The 24,064-nt window shown below is 31.5% G+C and overlaps 2 protein-coding genes across 6 annotated transcripts in view; one reads left to right on the forward strand and one right to left on the reverse strand.

The window, feature by feature from the left end:
• Positions 1-10,977, reverse strand: part of LOC142334439 (BLOC-2 complex member HPS3) — a 117,074-nt gene extending 106,097 nt beyond the window's left edge. For 3 of the 4 annotated variants that reach the window (XM_075382433.1, XM_075382429.1, XM_075382431.1), the window contains exons 1-2: positions 10,818-10,977; positions 5,854-5,969 (exon numbers count right to left, since the gene is read on the reverse strand). In XM_075382433.1, the coding sequence (XP_075238548.1) occupies positions 5,854-5,945 (92 nt within the window). In that variant the 5' untranslated portion in view covers positions 5,946-5,969; positions 10,818-10,977. Of the gene's footprint in view, positions 1-5,853; positions 5,970-10,317; positions 10,403-10,817 lie in introns of those variants that run through there. The other variant, XM_075382430.1, reaches the window with a different exon arrangement.
• Positions 10,978-12,918: 1,941 nt separating this feature from the next.
• Positions 12,919-23,327, forward strand: LOC142318410 (uncharacterized protein C16orf52 homolog A). 2 transcript variants are annotated; one of them, XM_075354993.1, is made up of 3 exons: positions 12,919-13,475; positions 18,566-18,778; positions 22,987-23,327. In XM_075354993.1, the coding sequence occupies exons 1-3, from the start codon at positions 13,373-13,375 to the stop codon at positions 23,172-23,174; spliced, it is 504 nt and encodes a 167-aa protein (XP_075211108.1). In that variant the 5' UTR covers positions 12,919-13,372; the 3' UTR covers positions 23,175-23,327. The 2 variants fall into 2 exon arrangements, with proteins under 2 accessions (XP_075211108.1, XP_075211109.1); XM_075354994.1 differs by having other exon boundaries at positions 12,919-13,147.
• Positions 23,328-24,064: the final 737 nt, after the last annotated feature.

Genomic DNA, 24,064 nt, shown 5'->3' on the forward strand with positions numbered 1-24,064 from the left:
TTCCCACATTAACATTTCTAGAACGCAGTTTAATAATAGTGGCGAGAGCTTGTTGCCTTGGCGCAGCCCTGCTTTGACCTCAAATGGTTCTGACAGCTTACCTCTGAATTTCACCTTCAACTTAGCATTTGTGAGGGTCAGTTTTCTCACATTTATTTATTTGGTATGTAGTCCGAGGTGTCTTAGAATTTTTATTAGGGATTCCCTGTGGATCCAGTCAAAATCTTGTTTGTAGAATACAAAAAGTGTTTTTCTTGATGAATTAATTCACCACAAGTTTTTGAAGTTTGTATATGGGAATATGTAAATAGAATTTTTTGGAGTGTATGAAAAATACCATGTCTGATCAGGATTCTAACCTGGAACCACAGATAAAAACTGAGACATTACCACTTCATGGAAATTGGCAGATGAATTAAAATTATTTGATTGTAATGATTTTTTCTTGGAAAACCAGTTAAACCTACATAATTCCTTATCCGTAGCAAATATTGAATTGGGATCTCTTTTAATCCACTTCCAACCTAGAAAACTAGAGTATGTTAAAATTAAGAACGTCTTGAATTGGTAATGACTGACACTTTCCTGTTTCTACTAATAAAATTAAATGCAATTCGTAAATCATATGTGTTTACTCCCTCTCACATCAATCAACCCCCCCCCCACACCACTTCATTTAAGGTTCACAGTCCAGCAAAGCCAATGATACCTTTAAAGTTAAGCTGTACAGTTGTTTGTTCATTTACTTCAGCTACAGAAATATTAAAATTTGCTTCCTACATTTGCAAAAGAAATCAGTTCTCAGAACTTCATCTTTTCACAAGTACCTTGCACAACCTTAAACCTTAAATTTGTTTTTTTCTTACTCAAGGCTTCTTTGTAGAACTTAATTTCTATTTTTATCCTTTTTCTTTGTGCTGAGTTGACTAAAGTGAGAGATTTTGATGATATGAGGGTTCAAATTGTCCATGGCCCAGAGTAAGCAAATTGCTTCTAGACTCAGAGGTACTTATAAAAACCACTATATCTAAAGTCATCTTTCAATATATATGATTGAAACAAATATATAATATAAATTATGTATGTTTAGAAACAATAAAACCAAAAAACTTCTTTAAGACCCATAAAAAACCTGGAAAACAGTAAAAATAAAAAATAAGGCAATAAGACAAAAAAAAAAGTAGAATATAGGATCCGTGTCACTTTTGAAAGAAAATATAATTCCATTTCATCATATGTTCTTCCAAGGAATTTCAATGCAAATGCTTTCCCATTTTGCATTATAATGAAAGAAATTGTCAATAACAGTTTTCTAGAACTATGGTTTTTTTCTTCCTACAAACTTTATTCTTAGTTACAAAATATTGTAAAATAGAAAATAACATTATCTTTCAATTAAAGTTTTATAACTAAACTAACAATCTTATGGATTGGGAGCTAAGAACAACAGAGTACATCCTCACACTGTGGTCAGGGATAATGCCATTTATACAATGGATAATGGTCTACCATTATTATGGCGGTAGCTAGAAACAGGGAGTGGTAGTGTAGAAAGTCTAACAGAATACTGTCAATGGGTGGGAAGGGCATGGGGAGGGGATGGGTGAGTGAAAGAGAGAGGAGTCACCTAAAAAATATTGTTGTTTGGTTCGCGGCTCGATCAGAATTCTGAGAGGTTGACAATTTAGAATGTTTATATAATTACAGTTTATTGGTTTAAAATGTTCATAATTACAACCAGACAAATTAATAATAATAACAACGTGATAAATACAATAACGATGGTAATAATAATGACAATTAATGAACACAAATATTAATATAGTAATTATAACCACAATAAAAATCAGGATAATAGTAATAAACAGTAGTAAACAATAATAATGTTACATGTCAATAACAAACAACTTAATTAATACATGCCATAATACATAACAATCAAAACACTAAACATGATGTAAAAACAGAGTACATAATGTAATCAACAAAGAATAACAATCATAATATTACATATCAAATAGTGATAAATATCAGTAGTAAATAATAAATACAGATTACATACAAGATAAAGTTCAAAATAAATAACCGTTCAGAATTTATTGCCGGTAGATAAATAGAAGACATGATTTCAGACCCATAACAAAAGAAACTGCTAGTTTTGACCCTTTTAGTCTTATATTAACAAATAATCATATAAATTTCACTTTTAAATACCTTTGCTGTCTTCCTTAACAGTTTATGAATGAAGTTTATTGTATTATTTCTTTCACTTATACACTTATAGTTTTACTGTAACTCACTGACAGTATTTCTTGTTTACTGGAATTGCTTGTGGCATCATCTTACTTGTGTCGAACTGGATTCTGGACTTTCCTCGCAGGAATGACCTCTCGCAGACTCACACCTGTGATTCTCCTCGCTAGACTGTTGTTGTAACGTCTTGCTGGACTGGTTTGCAGAACTTCACCAAACCACATGACTCCACACAACTTGCAGCCTCTCCTCGCTGGACTGACATAGTAACATCTCGCAGTACAGAACTTGCGAGACCAACGCCGTAACATCTTGCAGGCTGGTTCTAATAAAACTGTTTTAGCTGGTCTTACTGGGCTATTTATATTGCTAGCCTCTTTATCTGTCGAACTGGATCCAATTTGAAGCATGAGAACAGCTGGCCGAGGCTTTTGTTCCCATGAATTTCAAACCTGGTCTCTCCTAATCATACAACAGGTGTTTGTTGTGATAGCGGGCAGTATAACAAAGGACAATTGTTAAACGAACCTATTCTTTATAAAAGCGGTTCTCCTTTTTGACCCTTTCTGGATTCTCCAATTATTATACTTTCTATTACTTTCATAATAATTGGTAGGAATCTGTTACTCAGGCTCGCTATACCGGTCTTGTTACAATATCATAATTATAATCAAGACTATGTACCAACCAAAAATGAGTACTTACTGATAGGTAACGTTTTGCTATATAGTTAAATGGTATAGCTACTACACAAGGCAAGCTATGCAAATCAGGCTAAATTTTGCATTTTAGGAGTTTTTCAGATCTTGATGTTTCATGAATTTCTCCAACCCAAAAAATTCCAGAAGGATGTAGTTCAAACATATGACTATACATCAGCCTGTTTTTTGCTTAATAATTCCAAAGTAGCTGAAACATTTGTATGAAATTTGGCCAATGATTTCTGTGATTGGGACATTGGAGCTGTTTAATTTTGGTCATAATTGTTCAAGGCAGGCGCCTTATAAGTCCCAAATTTAAATATTTTACTCGAAGGATAAGTAATTTTTTTAATATAATTTAATGTCCCTTAGGTAAATAAAAGACATTTTGGTGATACGTGATCTTAATCAAACTCCTATAAAGGCAATAACCCTTTTTTTCTTTTTTGTCATTTTCACTTTGGTTATATAGTTGTACAATTTCATACAGAGATGGGGGATAATAAGCCTAAATTTTTTTTATCATTTATAATTTTGCTCGACATCTTCAGACTGGATTAACAACTTCTATGAAATTTTGTATGATTTTTAAAAATACATAATTTTATTTTGGTTGCAACTGTAAAGGATGTGGGGCAATACGGTTACCATGGGTTCCACATCTCAAGATTTTTCTTGATGAGTGGAATAATTTTTTTAGATAATTTATACTTACTTGCATACTCATCCACAATCATACACTTTTAATTCTCCACTCAACTTTCCTCTAAGTTATAGCTTATCAAGTGCAAAGCCTTTGGAAACCAGAGTTGCATAAATTTCTTGGCAAAGCCAAGAAAGTTATACGATCTTGCCAACTTTTTTTAAACACAATTCAACACATTTTCAAATGCTCTTACAGCAATCTTCAGTGATTGGTAATGCCATTGCAAACCTTAACATCAGCTGTTGTTATAGACGGCAATTTTTTCCTTTTAGTTATGCAGAATATAATCTACAAAAAGTAGATAAAAAATGAGTTGGATAGTGTCTCATCACTGTTGCATGTTCATATACAAAGGACGTTCAATAATTAACAAGACAGATTGATGCAAAGAAAAATCAATTTTTTCAATGATAATGAAACTACTTTTCAATATAGTCTCCAGCAACATTGAGACACTTGCCCAACTGTTCTGCAAGCTTTCTGATTCCCACAGCATACAAGTATTTACCTTGCTGTTTGAACCATTCATGTACAGCTTTTTTGACCACTTCGTTATCATCAAACTTCTTGCCGTGTGTTTACGCCAGTGCGTAAGGTTGTTTTATTCCAATGAATTCAAGGTTATGGTTGAGTCTTGTAATTATTACAGGCTTGGTAAATTTATTTTGGATTTTGTAAGGCTTATCATACGTGTATTTTAAAATAGGTTGTTTGGGTTTGTTTTCGATATCAATTTCTCTCAGGCTCCAGTTTGACTTACTGTTGCATCATCATATTGGTGTCAGCTTATTTCTATCACGCATTATTTATTGCTGTTTAGTCTTAATATATATATATTAGTCTTAAGTGTTTTTTATTCTCACCAATTTCAATATTGTCATAGTTCCTAGAAGTCTATTTCTCTTTGTCTGCCCTGATGCCATTTCTTCAACTTGCGTATTCAAAAATTATTTTATCAGTCTTACGTAATTCTTTTGTGGTCTGCTTGCTTGTAAATTATTTTGTTTTGTCTTCGTTCCCGAATTCCACACATTTTCTCTAATCGTTCTCATACTAACACTTAGACACTACTCTTGTTGGCAACACACACACACACACACACACACACACACACACACACACACACACACACACACACACACACACACACACACACACACACACACTCTTCTGTCCATTGCTTTATTTGCTTCCCCTATTTCTCTCTACGCCAGCTTTGGTCTTTCTAGCCCTGACTTTCACGTTGTGCGGTTCCGCAATGTTGATCCTCCAGCCTTGGAGGATCAACTTGCAATATTGTCTCTCTTGTATAATGTTTTAAATATTTTCATCGAATTCATACTCTCATAAACGTTGTGGTATTTCTCCGTCGAAATATTTTCTAGTTCTATTCGTCAGTGGTTCGTGATTTCACCGATCTCTATGTTTTGTTTTGCCTCGTTTCTTTGTTAAGTTAATCTTCCAATTCAGTATATTACATCTCTGTTAATAGTGTGTCAATCACTACAAACTGCCAATTCTATCGACACCGAATCTTCTCCAGTCGCTGATTACATTTTCATCGATGCAGTATTCTCTCCAAACTCATTGCTACAAATCTGAAACACCACGTTTCCCCTCTGTATTCTTCATACGCCATTGTATACTACGCCAAGGATAAACTGTATGTATATGTGCATTTTAATTTCAAAATGAAATTTCAAAATTTCCGCTGGTTTCGCACCTTTTGATAGCAAAAATCTTATCACTGAACGTTACTCTTCCAGCATACATGTTTCAAGTGGAGTTAACATTCTTAAATCAACAAAAGAGGTTATGTTTAGATTAATTATGATCGAACAGCTGATTAAATTTTTCACCAAGTTGCCCCTCAAAAAGTTTCATTGTCATTGAATGAACCAATTTTTCTCTATATCAATTAGTCTCATTAATTAATGAATGTCCCTTGTAGATAGCCTTATACAACCAGTAAGAGTATGATGCATGTTTATATTTATAACTTCCATATCACAAACCTGAAACGGAGACAAAATAAGAAAATCTGTAGATAGAACAGAAATATTTGAAAAACAATCATCTTTAAAAAAAACCTTTATAACGATTACATCAGTTCACAATGTATAAAGATTATGTAAAATGTATAATAGTACAGTATATATGTAAAATGATCAGTATAAGGTAAAAAAAATTTACCGATCAGGAGGTGCAGTAGTCACAGCAACTGGATCTTCACATGTCTCAATCGTCTGACTTTCAAAATTGTGAACTGATAGTACTCTTACCATTTTTATTTATTTGTTTTTTATTACCTAGAACAAGAAAAACTAGATGGTTATAAAGAAAAAAAAATTAAAGTCAATTAAAGTAATGTAACATCTGAGCAAATAAAAACACAGAAAAAGCCTTAAAGAAATTTTCAAGATTTACATAATACTTATTACCAATGAAATACATACATTTTTTATTCCTTTTTTTATGTAATAATACATTATACAGGTCATATCAGGAATAGGCAGATGGTACTCCAGAGATTAAAAAAAAATAATTAAGAAAACAAAAAGCTGACAACACAATTGTAGGACTTTACTATCTGTGGCTACAGCCACATTCAGAAAAGTCCTACAACTGTAGATTGTTTCTGATGCATGACTTTATTTAAATATAATATTTTTTATTTAATTCAGTGATTCTAACTTAAGCACATGCACATAACGTATTTAACGTAATTTGTGCGAGCAGTACTAGCGACAACAGTCAGCACTAACTAAACTAATGTAATTTCACTACTTACATAAAACAAACTACACCCATATGGTCAACAGAACAATGTAGCATGAGGTGTGGCTACATTGGTACACAATGTACACACCAGGTACCGAGTCAATCAGGCGACCAAGTTTGACATCCAGCCAGACTGAGTTACTTTTTAACATCTTAGATATTATTCATTTATTTAATTCTACCGTTCACCTGTGATGTCACAATATAGCAGTCTACTACAACAGCATTTTTTGGGTGTGGGTGAGTTTTGCAAGAAAATTCTTTTTGCAAACATTGTTATTTTTTAAATGTTAACAAATGTGCCTAAGAAAAATATGACCTTAATTAAGTGAAATCTCTTGATACTGAGGATTACCTTGCTCTACAGCCTCAACCCCCATGACTTTTTAAGTTGAAAATTTAATGGCATCAATGCACCATATTTATAGAAGTAATCTGATTGAGCTTACATAATTGGGTTTACATAATTCAAACTTACGGGCAACAAACAATGATTTGACAGCTCATTTTTGTATCTTGAATACTCGTTTTAACTTTTTGAAAGAGCCCAAAAGATATCATACTTTAGACAGGAATATACATAGTCATAATATATATTGTCACATGTTCACAGCTCGATTAGGATATTGAGAGACTGACTATTGAAAATGTTTATATAATTGCAATTTATTGTAATACTACTATTGTAATACAATTTATTGTAATAGAGCATAAATAAAATAAGACAAATCAATAATAACAATGGCAATAAGAATAATAAACAATAAAAACCAACTCACAATAATAATCAGGATAATAACAATAATAACAGACAATGATTACATACAAACAGAATTTAAAGTAATCATCACGATTTATTTACAGGTAGTTAAATATAATTCAGTACCACTGACAAAAGATATTAGCATGACCACTAGCCTTGTACAATAGATAAGACTATAAAGTTCTTACACAGCAAATACTTTTCCTGTTCACAAATAAAACTATCCTAACAGTTTTTGAATGAAATTTGGTACATTATCTCTTTCAGTTATAGTTTAACAGTAGTAATTCACCAAACCATTTTTGTTTTCATGTACTGGAATTACTTGTGACGTCACCTTAATCACGTCAAATTTAATTCACTAGAAATTTGCTCCTCCACTAACCTCTTCGCAGAATACTGTCGCTTCAAACCCGCATAAAAACTCCTCTATTGCAGCACTCTCACAGACTGAAATCATAACATTTCACTTTGACTTCAACTGGTCTTCCCTGGAATATTTACACTCCTATCCTCTTTACCTGCCAGACCAGACCCAACTCAAAACATGAGAGATCATCTGCCCTCACATATTCTCATGAAATTCCTACCCTGGTCCGGTAACTCTTCTCATGGAACAACATCTGTTTAGGTGTATCGGTGATGGGCAGTATTACAAAAGACAATTGTTAAATGAACCTGTTACCTTTCTTAAAAGGGTTTCTTTTAGCCCCTTTCTGCATTCCTTCCATTATTATTATTTTCTACTACTTTCTTTTTAATTGGCAGGAATCCATTACTCAGGTTCGTTTTACCAGTTTTGTTACAATATTTTAAAATGATGATAAGCATGGCGTTTTATTAAGCTAATTCAAAGAAAAATAGCAGGATTTGATTTTATTGCAAAGAAAATCAATTTGTTTATCCTAACAGAATTTGTCATCAAATAAAACACCCAGAAATTTTGCATTATAAGTAACAGAAATTCTAACATTATTACTAATGAGAATTTGTTCTGTTACATCTACATGGGAACACAGTATAAATGATCCCATATTTAAGACTAGATGGTTACAATCTACCCAATGAATAATTTGTTTGACTTGTTATTGTACAATTTTAAATTCTTTTGAAAAAATCTTCAGATATAGTTACAGTTGTGTCATCTGCAAAGAGGGTTACAATAAATGGTTCAAGATTTTGAGGCAGAACATTAATAAACAACATGAAAAGCAAGAAAACAAGGATACTTCCCAGTGGCAGTCTGTGTTCTATATCTTGAAACATTTTGGATGTGCATTCTTATCAAAAGATGAAACAGCTTACTTACAGATGGAAAGGTGTAGCTTTATGTTGCTATAATGGCTAATTTCCTTAGCAGCTGATATATTCTTTTTAAAAAAATATTTCATAGGTAAATAATGTACATGGAAAAAATACCAAATATCATGCAAAGTTAATGTTTTGTTTACTTCAAGTGAACTTATACACAAGTATCCGCTTTTCTTTTCTTGATTCAATACTACAAAATTTACTAAAAAGGTATAAATTACAGTATAAAAACAAAGAAGTTATCAATAATTTATTAATAATTTAGAATTCTCCTCTTTGAATCTATTCTGGATTTAATATTAACTTGGTTTGCAGATCAACTAAACAGTAATGAACTGCATGACCTCCATGTATAAATGATTGCGTGAAAAAAGCTTTCCGGTAAGGAATGAGTAACAACTGGTTTGGTCTAGTGGTGAACTTGTCATCACCAGCTGATTTCAAAGTCCTGAATTCTAAGGTTCAAATCCTGATAAAGGCAATTACTTTTAAACAGATTTGAATACTAAATCATGGATATCAGTGTTCTTTGGTGGTTGGGTTTCAATTAACCACACATCTCAGACATGGTTGACCTGAAAGTGTACAAGATTACACTTTATTTACATTCATACGTATCATCCACATTCATCCTCTGAAGTACGGTGGTTCCGGAGGCTAAACAGAAAAAGAGAGTAAGGAATGAGTGCATTTGCTACATACTGCTCTACTACTTGATTCATTTAGATTTACCTTTCATTGTAGATGTATCTGAGTTAAACTAAACATTTAAAATCACATTAAAACAACATTCTAAATGAATAAAAAATATATAGAAACACATTCAAAGTCATAATAAAAAACCAAAACAGTTTAAATCACACGACACTCTTTGTACCAATTATATTACCAACAAAAGTTTTTCGAAGCCTTACCTAAACACCATCACTACACCCAACAGTACCAAAGTAATTAGCACTTCAATTTCTGGAGAAGCATATTTTAAAAACTGGCTCAGACAGGTAAATTTTTCCAATTCATTAAAAATTAATAGTATTGTAAAAATCAATTTTAGACATCCATCAAGGCCTCACAATAAATCACAGTGCATAATGAATTCTAGCAATGGAATGCTTCACTAATACAACTCTAAAAGCTCAATCAAGAACATAACTCATCCTACCACATCAGAAAATAATGGCTAATATAAATTAACAATTATAATTATTTAGACAAAATTCTTATAGAGTAAAAAAATTAATGAAACCATATTATCAAAAAACTTCATCTCTCTAAGATGCAACTTTATAATAGCAGATGTATAAAATGAAGATGGGATGTAGTATAAAGAATATTGATTCTTAACACATCTGTCTTACCAAAAAAATTTGGAGCAAGAAACATTACAACTTGCGTAAGTACTGAAAATATTATTATATGGAACCTACTTGGTTTGAAGCAAGCTTTAAAAATAGCATAAGGAGATAATTCATAATGAAAAGAGTTTATTTGAATGGAACAACTATACGGTCTTTATTATATGACCAACACTTCTGTCGAAATTTATATTTTCATTTACTGAAGCTATGTCATAAATATGCAGGATTAGCAAGTTTTTTTTTTTTTTAATGAACAAAGTTGGTTGTAAATTACACCAGTTATTCTGATACCCCCAAAATATTGTAATGTCCTGCATAAAGTTGTAATTGCAATATATGTCCATATAATAATTGGAACATCCAATGCTATTAAAACAATCTAAGAAAAATTGAAATTGGAAATGCATAAGCTAAAAGTGATGGTCATATAACCCTAAAACTTACTTGTACTTTTCCTCAATACATCTTATTAAAATAAATAACACATACAGTAAAAAATATTAAAGTATACTTCATTAACAATAGCATCTGTAAATTTAACACATCTGTGCAATTGATAATACACAATTTAAATCGTATACTCTTCAAAAACATCACCAACAAACATCCTTCAGAACAAAATCCAAAAAACACATCGGAAAGCGATAAAAATATTCAACAATCGTTTAAAATAATAAGCGTCAGAAAATTTCTGCTATTTCATAATAAAACATTAACCATAAAAGGTACAGCAGAGAAGTAATACAATAATGCTCGTATTTAAAACGTTTTTTAACCTGAAATTACATGGGAAGTATTTATAATAAACATGGATAATTTTTAGAGCAAAAGGTTAACTGTAAAACATTGTAATGGATTTAAACGGTTAAAATAGTAACACAAATAAACCATTAGGTTATTTCTCATACAAACTTAACATAAAGCAGTTATCAGTACTAACTTACTGTAAGCTAAAGGGCCTATTATTACGGCTACTGATAAGAAGTAAAATGTAAATAAATAAACAAGTATATTTATCAATTAAAAATCTTCATTTTAGACGTTTACCACCAATTAAAGCTCAAAAAATATCACCAATGCTCTGATGTTTTGATTCAGCTGAAATCGTTTACGTCCACGACTATCGATTATATAACTCATCTCGTTATCCACACGTGACGTTTTCAATGCTGCTTTCCGAAGACATCACAAGTTACCTTATTTATTTACGTATAAAGGCGGGATGCTACAAATTATGAAACGCCACCAAGTGAAAAAGCTTTTCTTTTTTCATCTTTTAACTTATGTTGTAAGATTATTAAACGACAGTGTTTCCAAACTGAACAACTGTTTAATAACCTTGGTGAAGGGGCAACCACTTCCCCGATCAAGTTGTATGTTTCCCATTCAGTATTGTTTTTATCCATGAGTCGGACTGTATATATAATGTAATTAAACATACATAAATCGTCTAACAGAAATTCTTAACATCGTCTAATGCCTTCTTAAGTTATGGAGAATCCGGTGTCTTTGATATGATTTTTTACAGAAATCCTTCCAACAGGAGTATTCTCCAAAGAATTCATAAGAACTGCTAGTTAATTGTTTGTTGTTTTTCTCAAATATCTAATTCTTTTTTTTTTAACATTGAAAACTTTGTTTCGTTTAATATCCAGTTGAAATCTGCACATTCTGATATGTTTTGTTTTTAATAGACTTCAAAATTCGTACGTTTCTATTTAGTTTCTGAGGACTTTATTAATATCACTTTATTCAGAATCAAACTTAAGTTTAGATTAAAATGTTTCATGTTTACTATTCGTTCAACAAAACCATTTTACGCCAAACATAAAATTGTATTTTTCGACCCTAATCTTTTGCCTTTTATCCCAGATCTCTAAAAAGATACTTAAAGTAGAGTTCTGGGATGTAATTTTTCAATTTTGCAGGTCATATTTTGTACAAAATTACTAAATTATCCCTTAATTTGGATCCCAAGAATTACAGTCTGGCTTAATTTCACCGAAGATGAAGAAATCAAAGCGAAATCTTTCGTGTCGACACTCATTAACAGAACATTCTGAACAGCATAAATTGTTCGGCCACAATCTTTTTCGTAATGAGTTTTGTTTGTAATACAGCAGTGAGTTTTTGCAGTAGAAAAAATTAATTCAGTAATACAAGGGGTTTATTAGATTTTTAGAGTTTAGGTCGGTCCGTGAGGATTTAAATTTCTTTGATTTCTCTCTTCATTTATATTTTCATTATTATATTTTATTTTTTTGACATTTGATGAAATTAATGTCTGTAATTGTAGATAATTTTAATGCCGACAAGCTTTTTAAATCAGTTAATGTTTAGTAATTATGTCTGAAGCAAAATAATATCATTTTCATTTATAAAATTAAGTAAATTAATTATACTGTAAACCATCGGCGGAATGGAAACACCTTTGTTTCTTGTCCTTAAGGTTTTGTGTTCTAAGTTTGATATTTTTCAAGCTTAATTTTTATGCTACAAACTTCATCTCTGAAAAAATCTAGAGAGGTAATAAATTAGCTTACGTTTGTTTATTTTGTATATATTGTAGACTGAATTCAATACATTTAAGAAACTATTATTATTCTCTGATCTTTACTTTCTAAATTGCTAATTCATATTTCAAACTTCTGTATTAAATGTCATTAAAAAAGAATATCTATACTAGATTTCTAGAGTCGTCTATTTTTATATAAGTGTTTGCATTTATTTTTACTTTTACTTACGCACGTAATTAACAATTACTTTCAAAATGAATTGCTCTATCGACACATTTGACTCATTGTAAATGGCTACTTCCGCCACTTAATGCCAATAAAAAAAATAATTTGTAAAATTTTTAAATGAATGATTTAATACACATTTCTAGCATAATAAAGTACGGGCATAACTTTTTCTTTGCTGATGATGTTGCTTTTCAAGAGCGCTAGTAAATTATCTTAGAAACAAGGATGTCGTAGAATTAATACTATCGAGTTATTATCGATTTGTGTCAGTTACTATCGAATATCAAAATTGTTATTTGTTGTAGGTTATGTTATACGCCTGTTTAGTTCGGTTATACTAGACGTTTAAGAAACGTTTTACCCATATTTTAGCTTTTTTTTGCTGTAGAAATTCTAAGAAAGTAATTTTTATTATAATTAAGAAATGATATCTTAAAAAAAATCATTCATAGTGTTTTATACTACTGGTATAAACCTTTTATCTTCCGGATTCTGTGACAGTATAAGACTTCATGGTGAAGTTAATTTTGGTAACTAATTAATTGTTCTTGGATAATTTAAAAGTAATTTGTGGTGTACACTTCTTGTGTTTGTATTATACTAACGTATTTGTGTTGTGGATCGATACAAAATAGAACTGATATATTAGTATGCTACATAAGTTTAAAAAATAATGTAAACTTAGAGAAGTTTAGTCAAAGTTTACAAAATAGTCTGAGAAATTTTAATCAAATATCCAAGATTTATATTTCAATATGGATAGATTAACTTTAATTTCTGGAACTTTATTTATGGCCGCTGATGTTTTTGCCATTGTAAGTTTAGCCATGCCAGACTGGATAACCACAGATGTTGGAGGTAAATATTTTTTATAAATGAAAGTATAAAGTATCCATCTTATCGAACAATTAACTGTAAATGCCTTACAACTATTTCTTGTCATATGTACATCAAATCATACTTGTGTATATAATATCAACTATGACCTTCACTTATATAAATAAGTTGTTTTCTTAGTGCAGTATCACCAGATAAATAGATCTTTAATTTTATGCAAAGAATCATTTTTAATTTACCACTATCAGTTGAATGAAGAGAACATCTCTTCATTTCTCTAATTAAACTGACATGAGAGCTATGTTATTCTTGAGAAGCTGAGTTGTTTCACAAGTTATGTGTCACAGATTACTAATGACAGTTAGGTTACAGTAAGAGGCAAAATTGTGTTTTGCCTTGTGCCTCGAGTGAATAGTTTTGTTTAGTTGAACCATCAGTTAATATTTAGTATTGTTTTTGTGGTGTACTTATTTATTTAGTAATTATGTTGTGCTGCTTAAATTGTGAATGAGATGTATAAAGTTACATTTAACAATGAATAAAACTAAGTAGAGATCAAGGAAGTTTCTCTCAACTTGTTAGGTGATTGAAATGTAATGCTTAGATAATGTACAAATGAAAAGAAATAGTCAAATGAAACAAATATGACATTAAAGTACATTTTATTTGGTACAAAAATGTACATTTCTTATTTCATGTAGTTCACCATTTACAGTTACACATTTCTTACAATGGTGAACCAGTTTTTTCATTCTGTCAAAAAGAATGTTGGCAATCTATCCTTAATCCACAACCTCAACATTTATACCTTTAACATCCTTCTTTAATTGTAAAGAAAAACTGAAAAATCACTTGGAGACAAATCTGGTGAGTTTGGAGGGTGTGGAATAGGTTCAAATTTCAACTTCACAAGACCCTTCTCAGTTGCAAGTGATGTTTGTGGCTGAGCATTATCCGCTGCATGGATTGTGAATGCAATAAACGTATCCCTGTGAGATATATGGTTCCTCAGTATTCTCTTACCAGCTTCTGATATATATTTTATTGCCCATCTATTAAAGTGCTTTGTAAGGCTTTTAGATGACGATAAATTTTGATAGAGTTCACTTCTTTTTTTTACTGTTAGAAATTCAATCAGTGCCCATTATATTAGATGTATTGACAAAGACTTACTTGACCCTATAAAATAGTGACTGAAAGGCCATGGATCATTGAGTTTTGGAATGTTAGTAGTAGCGAAATGAAATTATAAGATGGTAGATGGTGTGTTGCATTAAACTTTAGCCATCCCTCATGCTTCTCTTTAATGGTATATATACTATATTATGCATATAACATTTTACAGTTCCATGAGTGAGTGCTTAGAATTGCTTATTATAAACGGTTTTTTTTTGTAATGAATTAATTCACCATAGAAGCATTTTGAAGCTTATACATGAAAATTTAGAAATAAAATTTTGTAGCATATGAAATATGCCATGCCTGTCTGGGATTTGGACCCAGGACTCTTGGATGAAAGGCTAAAATGCTGCTGCTCTGCTATGGAGATTCACAGATTTATTAAGCAATCATTTATTTACATCTCATATTACATGATACTGATTCTTAAATTTGTTTTTTACTGGTATTATTCTGCCAAAAGTAATATTAAGCTTATTAAATTTCTAGACTGTATCAGAAAAATGACTAGTAATTAACATTTTCATGACCTCCTCTAATAATTTTAACATTGAAAAATGCCTGAAGAATGTATTTAAGTGTGTTGGTCTATTTATTGCTTGATATCTTCAGACTGGGTGAATTATTTTCATGCAGTAATTTCTGTAAATAGGTCATTGTGTCATTTGATTTTATTACAGAATGGCAGTACTTATGAAGCCCATCCCTCCCTGCCCCCTTATAAATTATGACTAAAATTAAGTGTGCCATTAATACCCTATATACAAATCATTGCACTAGATTTTATCTGAAACATATAATTAACAAAATTCTAAAATAGAAAACCATAGTTCAGAATCAGTTATAACCTTTAACCAATTCTGTTTTTTTTTGTGCCATAACTGGTAATGGTAATGGTTTTAAGTAAGCTGTTATGATATATAAGTCGATTCCAGAAATAGAAACTTATAATAATAATAGAAACTTAGTTTAGGATAAATTACTTTGCTTGCTTGCCTACACATAAAACAAAATTAGTTAGATTGAGTCTTCTACAGTAAGTTAACTATGCTACTGTAAACGAGTTCTCAAAATTAATTTTTTATACTTATTGCCTTTGTTTCTTTATTAGTTATTTAGTTATATTGTGTAGAATTTAAGGTAAAGTACGCTAATCGTCAAATTTTTTACATCAAGTTTTATGCAGAACTTGATGTTTTACGGCCCCCTTTGACCAAAATTTATAAAAATATAAATTTTAAATTGAAAAATTCTAGAAGTTTGTATGCATGAAAAATATATATATTTTGACCTGATTTTTGTTTATATCTCCAGACTGGATGAAATTTGGCAAGATGATTTCTATACATGCCATTTAATTTTAGTCAAGATTATTCAAGGATGCAGGAAGATGTGGACTATATGGGTACTAATTGAACATTTTACTCAAAGGATAGGTAGATTTTTTCGTATAATTTAGTAATATACCTTCTGAAGGTATATGATCTTATTCGAACCCCCATAAAGAGATGGGTGCAAAAATTATTTCTACTTTTTTGTCATTTCTGGGCTCTAATTACTTAATATACTGTTAGTATATAATAATATACTGTTAGTATATTATATAATATACTGGGCTCTATTATACTGTTTAGATGATTCCATTACATTAGTATGTCAGTTGGGCAATTTCACTCAGGGATTAGGGAATAGTAACTTTTTTGATCAGTTTATGATCTTTCTTGATATCTTTAGGCTGAGTTAACTGATTTTTATGAAATTTTGTATGATAATTATAAATGTGGGTGGGTGGTTACTGGAATCTAATTTTGGTTTCTATTAGTCAAGGGGATGGGAAAATATGGTCACTATTGGTTCTGTATGTTAACATTTTTTACACAAAGAGAAGCATAATTTTTTTTTAATAATTCTTAGTTGCATATATGTATACTTTAATGTTCCAATTGATTTTCCTCCTTGTAGTAATTTGTCAAGGACAAAGCGTTCTCAGCAGCCAGAAACCAGAGTTGTTTAACCAGATAAGCTGGAAAAGTTAAGTAACTTTTGCCAAATTTTTACTATTATTTTTTTTATTAATCTAAAAACTCATGGAATTTTAGGATAGTAAGGTTTTTGTTTCATCTTTGGGATGTAATTTAACATAAAACAAAACATTTAATTTTTTATAATTAAATAATAAACCATTAGTTTATTATTTCATTATTATTCTTCAAAAATTAAGTATTCCTAATATTTTATGTATTGAGAACAATATATTCTTGATTTGTGAATCAAGACGAAAAAACTTTTTCTGAAATGAAATTTTAAATTATATCAAAAAGTTAGATGAGGAATGCAATTTATATGCTTGTTTATTCTTAAAGTCTAATGCTGATTGTACAGTTACTTCATTTTTATTTTTATAATGAAGATGAGATGAAATTTTTTTAGCTAAAATATATGCCAAGCCTGATTGATTCAAATCTAGAATGTTCTGTATCAAAGGGAAACATAGTATTACTTAATTATACTGATCAGCATATCAGTTAATATTTTGCCTAAGTTGCAAACTATATTTTACGTTCCCTATAGAGCTATAGCTCTGAAGGGAAAGTATTGTAATCGGTCCAATTTGAGCAATTATTTGCCCGATTTTTGTGGTTTTTGACGTTTTCACTGCTAAGGAACCCAAAAAACCGGATAGAAATATTCTGGATGTTAATGTTCTTATGTACGTGTGTGTGCCTGGTGTTTGTCTACAAATCACCTTATACCTCTGGAACTACTGGCCCGATTTTGACCAAGTTGGTCAGATTAAATCGATATATGGGACAGACATTAATGCAATTAAATTTTCAACTAAAAGGTCAAGGAGGTGAGGCTGTAGAGCAAGGTCACTCTCATTATCTCTAGATACTGTCTAGTCTAATTAAGGTCATATTTTTCTTGTTACATTTGTTAAAAATATCAATATTTGCAAAAACAAATTTATTCAAAATCACACCCCCAACCCAAAAAATGCTCTAAACTAGAGGCTAAGCGGGCATACTGCGTCAATAGTACCCCCATTCACCAAAAGGAGCACTAGTGTCGTAGTCCGCCATCTTGTAATTTCCCTTTTCTGAAGTCCTCTTGGACCAGGAAATTTGAAACTCCGCAGGGTTGCCAAACAAATATTTTTTACGGTTAAATATTAACTATTTTTATTTTATTTAGTTAATATTTCAAGGGTTGGTAGCTGTACTGACGTACAGCTTTTGTAGTCGTCTGCTATATTGTGATCACAGGTGAGCGGTAGAATTTAATAAATGAATAATATTTAAAGTGTAAAAAGTAACTAGGTCTGGCTGCATCTCCAACTCGATCGCCCGGTCGACTCTGTAACCGATGCGTTAAGCCTCGCGGCTAGACCAGTCTGCCGACCGTACAAGCGAAATTTATTCATTTAAGTTGTGAAATTACATTAGTTTAGTTAGTGCTGACCGTCGCTGCTAGTACTGCCACACGCGCGCGCTTTATTTAGAATCATTGAATTAAATACACAAAAAAAAATATATATATTTAAATAAAATGATAAATGTTTTAAATTAAGTTTTGTGTTTAAACCATGCATCAGAAACGACCCACAATTGTAGTACTTTCTCGGAATGCAGCTTTAGCCACGTGACGGGAAAGTCGTACAACTGTTTTGTTAGCTCTTTCTGTCTAATTTTAATATGTATTTATGTGATTTTTTCTTGTGATGTCTTCTGACTGAATTAACTGATTTTTATGTAATTTTTTTAATATGAAGGTGGTGAGGAGATAAGGTCACTTGGCGTTTATAACTTTCCTGGCTCCCTATGGAAATTATGCAACTCTTTGCAAGCTTTATTTTTAGTACAAATAATATGGAAACATATATATAATGTAGTATGTATTTTTTTTAAATTATGTATGATGGAATGTTTTAGGTGATACGAGATTGGGGTTGATGTGGACTTGCATGACATTATATAATCGTCCTCAGATATGTTTTACTCCTGATTTACAACCAGAATGGCTTTTAGCATTGGTCTGTATATTTGTAGGTTGTATTTGTATTACTACTACAATAATATTGCTTGCATCTTCTCACTGGGATCATAATGTAGTTCCCTATGCTAGATGGGTTGGATTTACGGCAAGTAAGTTGAATATTAAACTTATTGTTTTATGAAATATTTATTGTTACTTAAAATATTTTTCTTCTTACAAGGGTCAGGTTATGATGGAGTTTATTAATGCCTTTTCCAGGATGGTAGGACAAGGGTCTCTTAATTTAAATCTATTTTGAAGAAAACTACATCTAAAGATCATTGAGTGGTTCAGATAACTTATTTGAATACTTTGTATTAAAACAGTTACAGCAGCGGTAGTAGCTGAGTGAACCATTCTCATAATCGAGAGGAATCAGGGTCAGATATGTTGTTTTTTTTATGTTTTTCTGAAAAATATGTTTATATTATAACGTAAATATACTTTTATTAAAACACATGAATTTTTATTATAGTAATAAAAATTTGTAAAAACTAGATGAATTTCATGTAGTAATAAGGGGCTACATTGTGAATGATTGATTAATAAATTAACACCACGATATTTTGTTTTATAAAACGTGAAGAAATTTATCCTAATTTTCAGTAAGCATGTTACAATCTGTTGTGATACTAATTATAAAATAGTGTGTATTTTCAGATTGTAGCAGATAAGCTCAAAATTAAAATAAATTTATTTTAGTTTTTTCAAGTTTTATTATACAAAATTTGTTAGGTTAATAATTGTTATATTCAAATGAAATAATCAGCAAACATGAAATTCAGTAGTTTTTTCCAGATTCTTATAAATATTATTACAATTACATAATATAAACTCTTCTGTATAATAAAATGGAAAAAGAAAACTGCGTTAATATGCAAGAAGAAAATAAAAGTTAAAAAAAAAATAAAACAACACAGAGAGTTCTTTCGAACTTGAGATATCTTGATTATAAAACTGAAACACTAACCACTTGACTACTGCTGGTGTTGGGATTGTAGATATACAGATAAGTTACTTGAACCACTCAAAAATACAGAGTTATAAAAGAATGGTACGGTTTTGAACATGGTTTAAATTAAAACAGAATTACTTACAGTTTATGTTTTTTATTTTTAAAATTTGTCGTCTCAAACATTTTTTTACATAATTAATAAATTTCAATAAATGCGCCGTCAGTCGCTCGACAAATGTCCAAACGATACTCAACTTCTCTCCAAACATTTCTTCATTAATGGTTGTCATTGCTTCATTAATCCTGTTTTTTAAGTGGGTTAGGTCGCAAATTTTTTGTGTATAAACAACGCTTTTGATGTACCCCCACAAGAAAAAATCGCAAGGTGTCAGGTCTGGACTCCTTGGAGGCCAAAGTATGGGTCCTTGCTGGCCTATCCATCGATCTCCAAATTTTTCATTCAAAGCGTCCGTGACCAATGCATTGAAGTGCGGGGGAGCACCATCTTGTTGAAATGAAGTCGATCAATGTTTTCGAGTTCATCCGGCTGAGAAAAGCAATAATTGGTTAACATGTCAAGATACACAAGTCCATTAATTGTTTTTTCAGCAAAGAAGAAAGGCGCTATTACACGATTTTTCATCACACCACACCAAACATTAACTTTAGACGAATCGCGTTGTTTCTCAATAATTGCGTGTGGGTTTTCAGAGCCCCATATTCGTGAATTGTGTCTGTTAACACATCCATTCACATGGAATTTAGCTTCGTCTGTAAAAATTTTATCATCTAAAAATGATTAGTTTTCAACAGTCTTATTCTGTCCAACATTTCAACAGTGAAATTGTAACATTTTACACCATCATCGGGTTTCAATTCCTGCAGTATCTGGATTTTATAAGCGTGCAATTTCAGTATTTTATGTAAAACTTTGTTAACTGTTGATTTTGGAATACCTAATTCGACGCTTCGACGGGGATGGACTTCTAATTGCCGATTGTCTAATTAGTTTAACAGTTTCGTCTGCCGGTTGATTTCTATTTCTTAACCGATCCAGTTTCTTCGAATTGTTTGAACCAACGTGTTATGTTAGTTTTGTGTGGTGGATCTTTTCCGAATTCACGTCGAACTAAAATTACGGATTTTAATTCAACCATCAATAAAACACACTTTGCTTTGTCTTTATCTGAGAACATAGTAACTCACTAAACTCACCGCAACAACAATACAAGAACTGACGTGATTACAACTGCTGATAAACAAACTTTTTGGTTGGAGGCTTTCACGGATACCAATATAACATCTAGAAATTTCCCTACAATCTTCCTGTGAATTACTGAAACCGCACCATTCTTTTATGATAACCCTGTATTTAAATGGAGTTGACTTCAAAATAGAGCCAAGTTTGGATTTAAAGTAAGGACTGCTACAACTATCGCCACATAAAAGGCCATTAATAACTCCTTTGACTGCCTTTCATTGTATTGTACTGATATGAGGTATATTTTTTAAGCAAGTACAGTATTTCATATTTTCAAGTACAAGCATATTTTCTTTTTAGATTTATACTCATCTGAAAGCCTTGATCTTAATCTAAAATTTTACATAATTTCATTAGCTTCTGCGTCCCAGCTTCATAGAAATCTCCTGCCTAAGAAGATAAACATTGCTGATTGGCTGCTTTGACGTCATTATGGAATTGCTTTAAATGCATATACAAGTAGTAGTCACTGGGTGCTAGGTGAGGACAACAGTGTATGTCAGTTTGTTCCTAGCCAAATGATGCAATGAGCCACGTGTGGCTGAGCACTGTTGTGAAGCAGCACAATTCTCTTACTGAGCATTCCACATCTTCTGTTTTGGATTGTGTGACACAGTTTGGTCAAGGTCTTACAGTATATTTTGGCATTTATTGTTTCACCCCAAGGAAAAAATCAACAAGCAGCCCCTGTCTATCCCAAAACACAGTGTACATGATTTTTTAGGCTGTTGTTATTTGCTTGAACTTCGCCTTCTTGGGAGTTATTGAGTGTCTCAATTCCACGGATTGTTGTTTTTATTTTGGTATAATGTAAGATACGTGTGTCTCAACACCAGCAACACATCTTAAAAACAAACTGCCTTCATTGTTTTATCTCTTGAGAAGATTGAAAGTACTGGCTAATGTTTGTTTTTGTGCAACTCGGTCAGCCTTTTTGATACCCAGCTTGAGCACAACTTCTGAAAATTTAAGCATACAGACAGTTTCATAAAAAACACTTTGTGTTTTAAAGTAAATTCATTATATAGTGATGAAATCGTCAACGTCTGTTCTCATGAACTTTTCCTTTAACTCTATGCACCAGGTCATCAGTAATGACAGACCGTCGGCCACTCCTTGTATGTTTGTATGGTCCTGTTTAAATGTCCTAACCCACTTAATCACCATTCCATCAGAAATAGCTTTATCCCCGTACAAATCCATGAATTTCAGCTGCTTTCATATCTTTTGCACTTGAGAAACAAATTACAGCATATATTTAACATTGGTGCATTATCGGGTATTTTAAAAATGCACAGGCAACTCTCTCCCTTTTTCTGTTTAGCCTCCAGAACCACCATAAGGTATTACTTCAGAGGATGATATGTATGAATGTAAATGAAGTGTAGTCTTGTATAGTCTCAGGTCAACCATTCCTGAGATGTGTGGTTAATTGAAACCCAACCGCCAAAGAACATCAGTATCCAAGATCTAGTATTCAAATCCGTATAAAAGTAACTGTCTTTACTAGGATTTGAACCTTAGAACTCTTGACTTTGAAATCAGCTGATTTGCGATGACAAGTTTACCGCTAGACCAAACTGTGGTTTATGCACAGGCAACTTTAAACAAAGACTAACAATCTTGTGATGGCATCTGTAGCAAGTCAATATTTGTAATTAGTTAACACATGCATGAAATGTGACAGCCATGCTGCAGCGAACATATCAAAACGGTACTTATCTAAAAAAAACCATACCTTGTAAATTTCTCTTGTTTGGTTTGATTTGTTAAAATCATTTTTTTGAAAGATATTTTTATTCATAAACATAAACACATATGGTTAAGTTTACATACATTTTTTAAATATTGATCTATATTATTGATATTTATGGATGCCACGCAATGATTTGACAGCTTATTTTTATGTTTTGAATACTCGTGTTATGACTCTGAGGTAGCTCCAAGAGGTGATAAATACTTCAGACTGGAATATTTGTAACATAATAAATATTTTGTAATGATGAGTAGCTTAACATTTTATTAAGATGCTTCAAGCCAAAATAAATATAAATTTCAGGATAACTTTGTACTTCTAAATTAATTTTATTTTGTTTTTCCAGTGGTTCTTTTCTGTTTGGCAGCAGTGATATTTCCTATGGGATTTCATGTAGATGAAATTGGAGGGCAGCCGTATCAGCTACCTAGTAGTCATCAAGTTGGTGTATCCTACATACTGTTTGTTTTCTCACTTTTTTTAACAGTAATATCAGAACTATTTGCAGGAAAAGTTTGCTTACCGCATTTTTAATTATTCAAGTTAATTTTATTTCTGTAATATTATGATTATTTCAGTATTATGTGGATGAGGCTGCTTAGACATTCCATTTTTTTGTAAAATAGATTTTGTAGTTAAAAGAATTTTAATGTATAAAAAAATAATTATTGTTTTAAATACTGTAAGTGATTACTTTCATTCTATATTTTCTGATCACCTTTGAAATATTATACCCTTATACAGCAACACAAGATCTTATACTGTTTCTTCTTACACTTGATGTTGTTGCGACACTTTACAAAACGCAACCGTTACCAGAGTGGAAACTATTCTACTGATAGGTGGATGGCTGTATGTAGTGAGTCTTGAATGATGTCTTTTGGGCAGCTGGGTGTATCTTGTTGTATGAAGCCTTCATACAACACTAGCAGATCACATCATACATGATGTGATCTGTCCCTCTTCCCACTTAGTGTTGTTAAGGACTTGTGGTATATCTAGAATTTTTAAACATTTCACTTTAACTATTTTATGTTTGACACATAAGATGACAAACCTAAGTATAACGTCAGGATAGGTAGCAGTTGACTCTCCATTGTGGACTTGTGAAATAAAAGGGTCTTGCAGGTGAGAAAAGACTAAACATTTTGTTTTCTCAGGTGAGAATATGACGCCGGTAACCTTGGACAAAGCCCCATATTATTCTGTAGTCTCTCAGCTGTGGCTGTTGAACGGGTGTGCTATATATAACAAAATCAACTAGAGAACATGAAACAGGTAGCTTCACACATTTAGTAATACCTGTAGTAAACAAGGTGGCACTTAATACACTTCTTGAAGCACTCGGTTCTCCAAGTTGACATTACTCAACACAGAATCTCCAACATGAACATGGGAAATTTGATCATTTAAAAAACCTCTAA

The sequence above is a fragment of the Lycorma delicatula genome, chromosome 1 (assembly GCF_047948215.1).
Source record: "Lycorma delicatula isolate Av1 chromosome 1, ASM4794821v1, whole genome shotgun sequence".
Taxonomy (NCBI): Eukaryota; Metazoa; Arthropoda; class Insecta; order Hemiptera; family Fulgoridae; genus Lycorma; species Lycorma delicatula.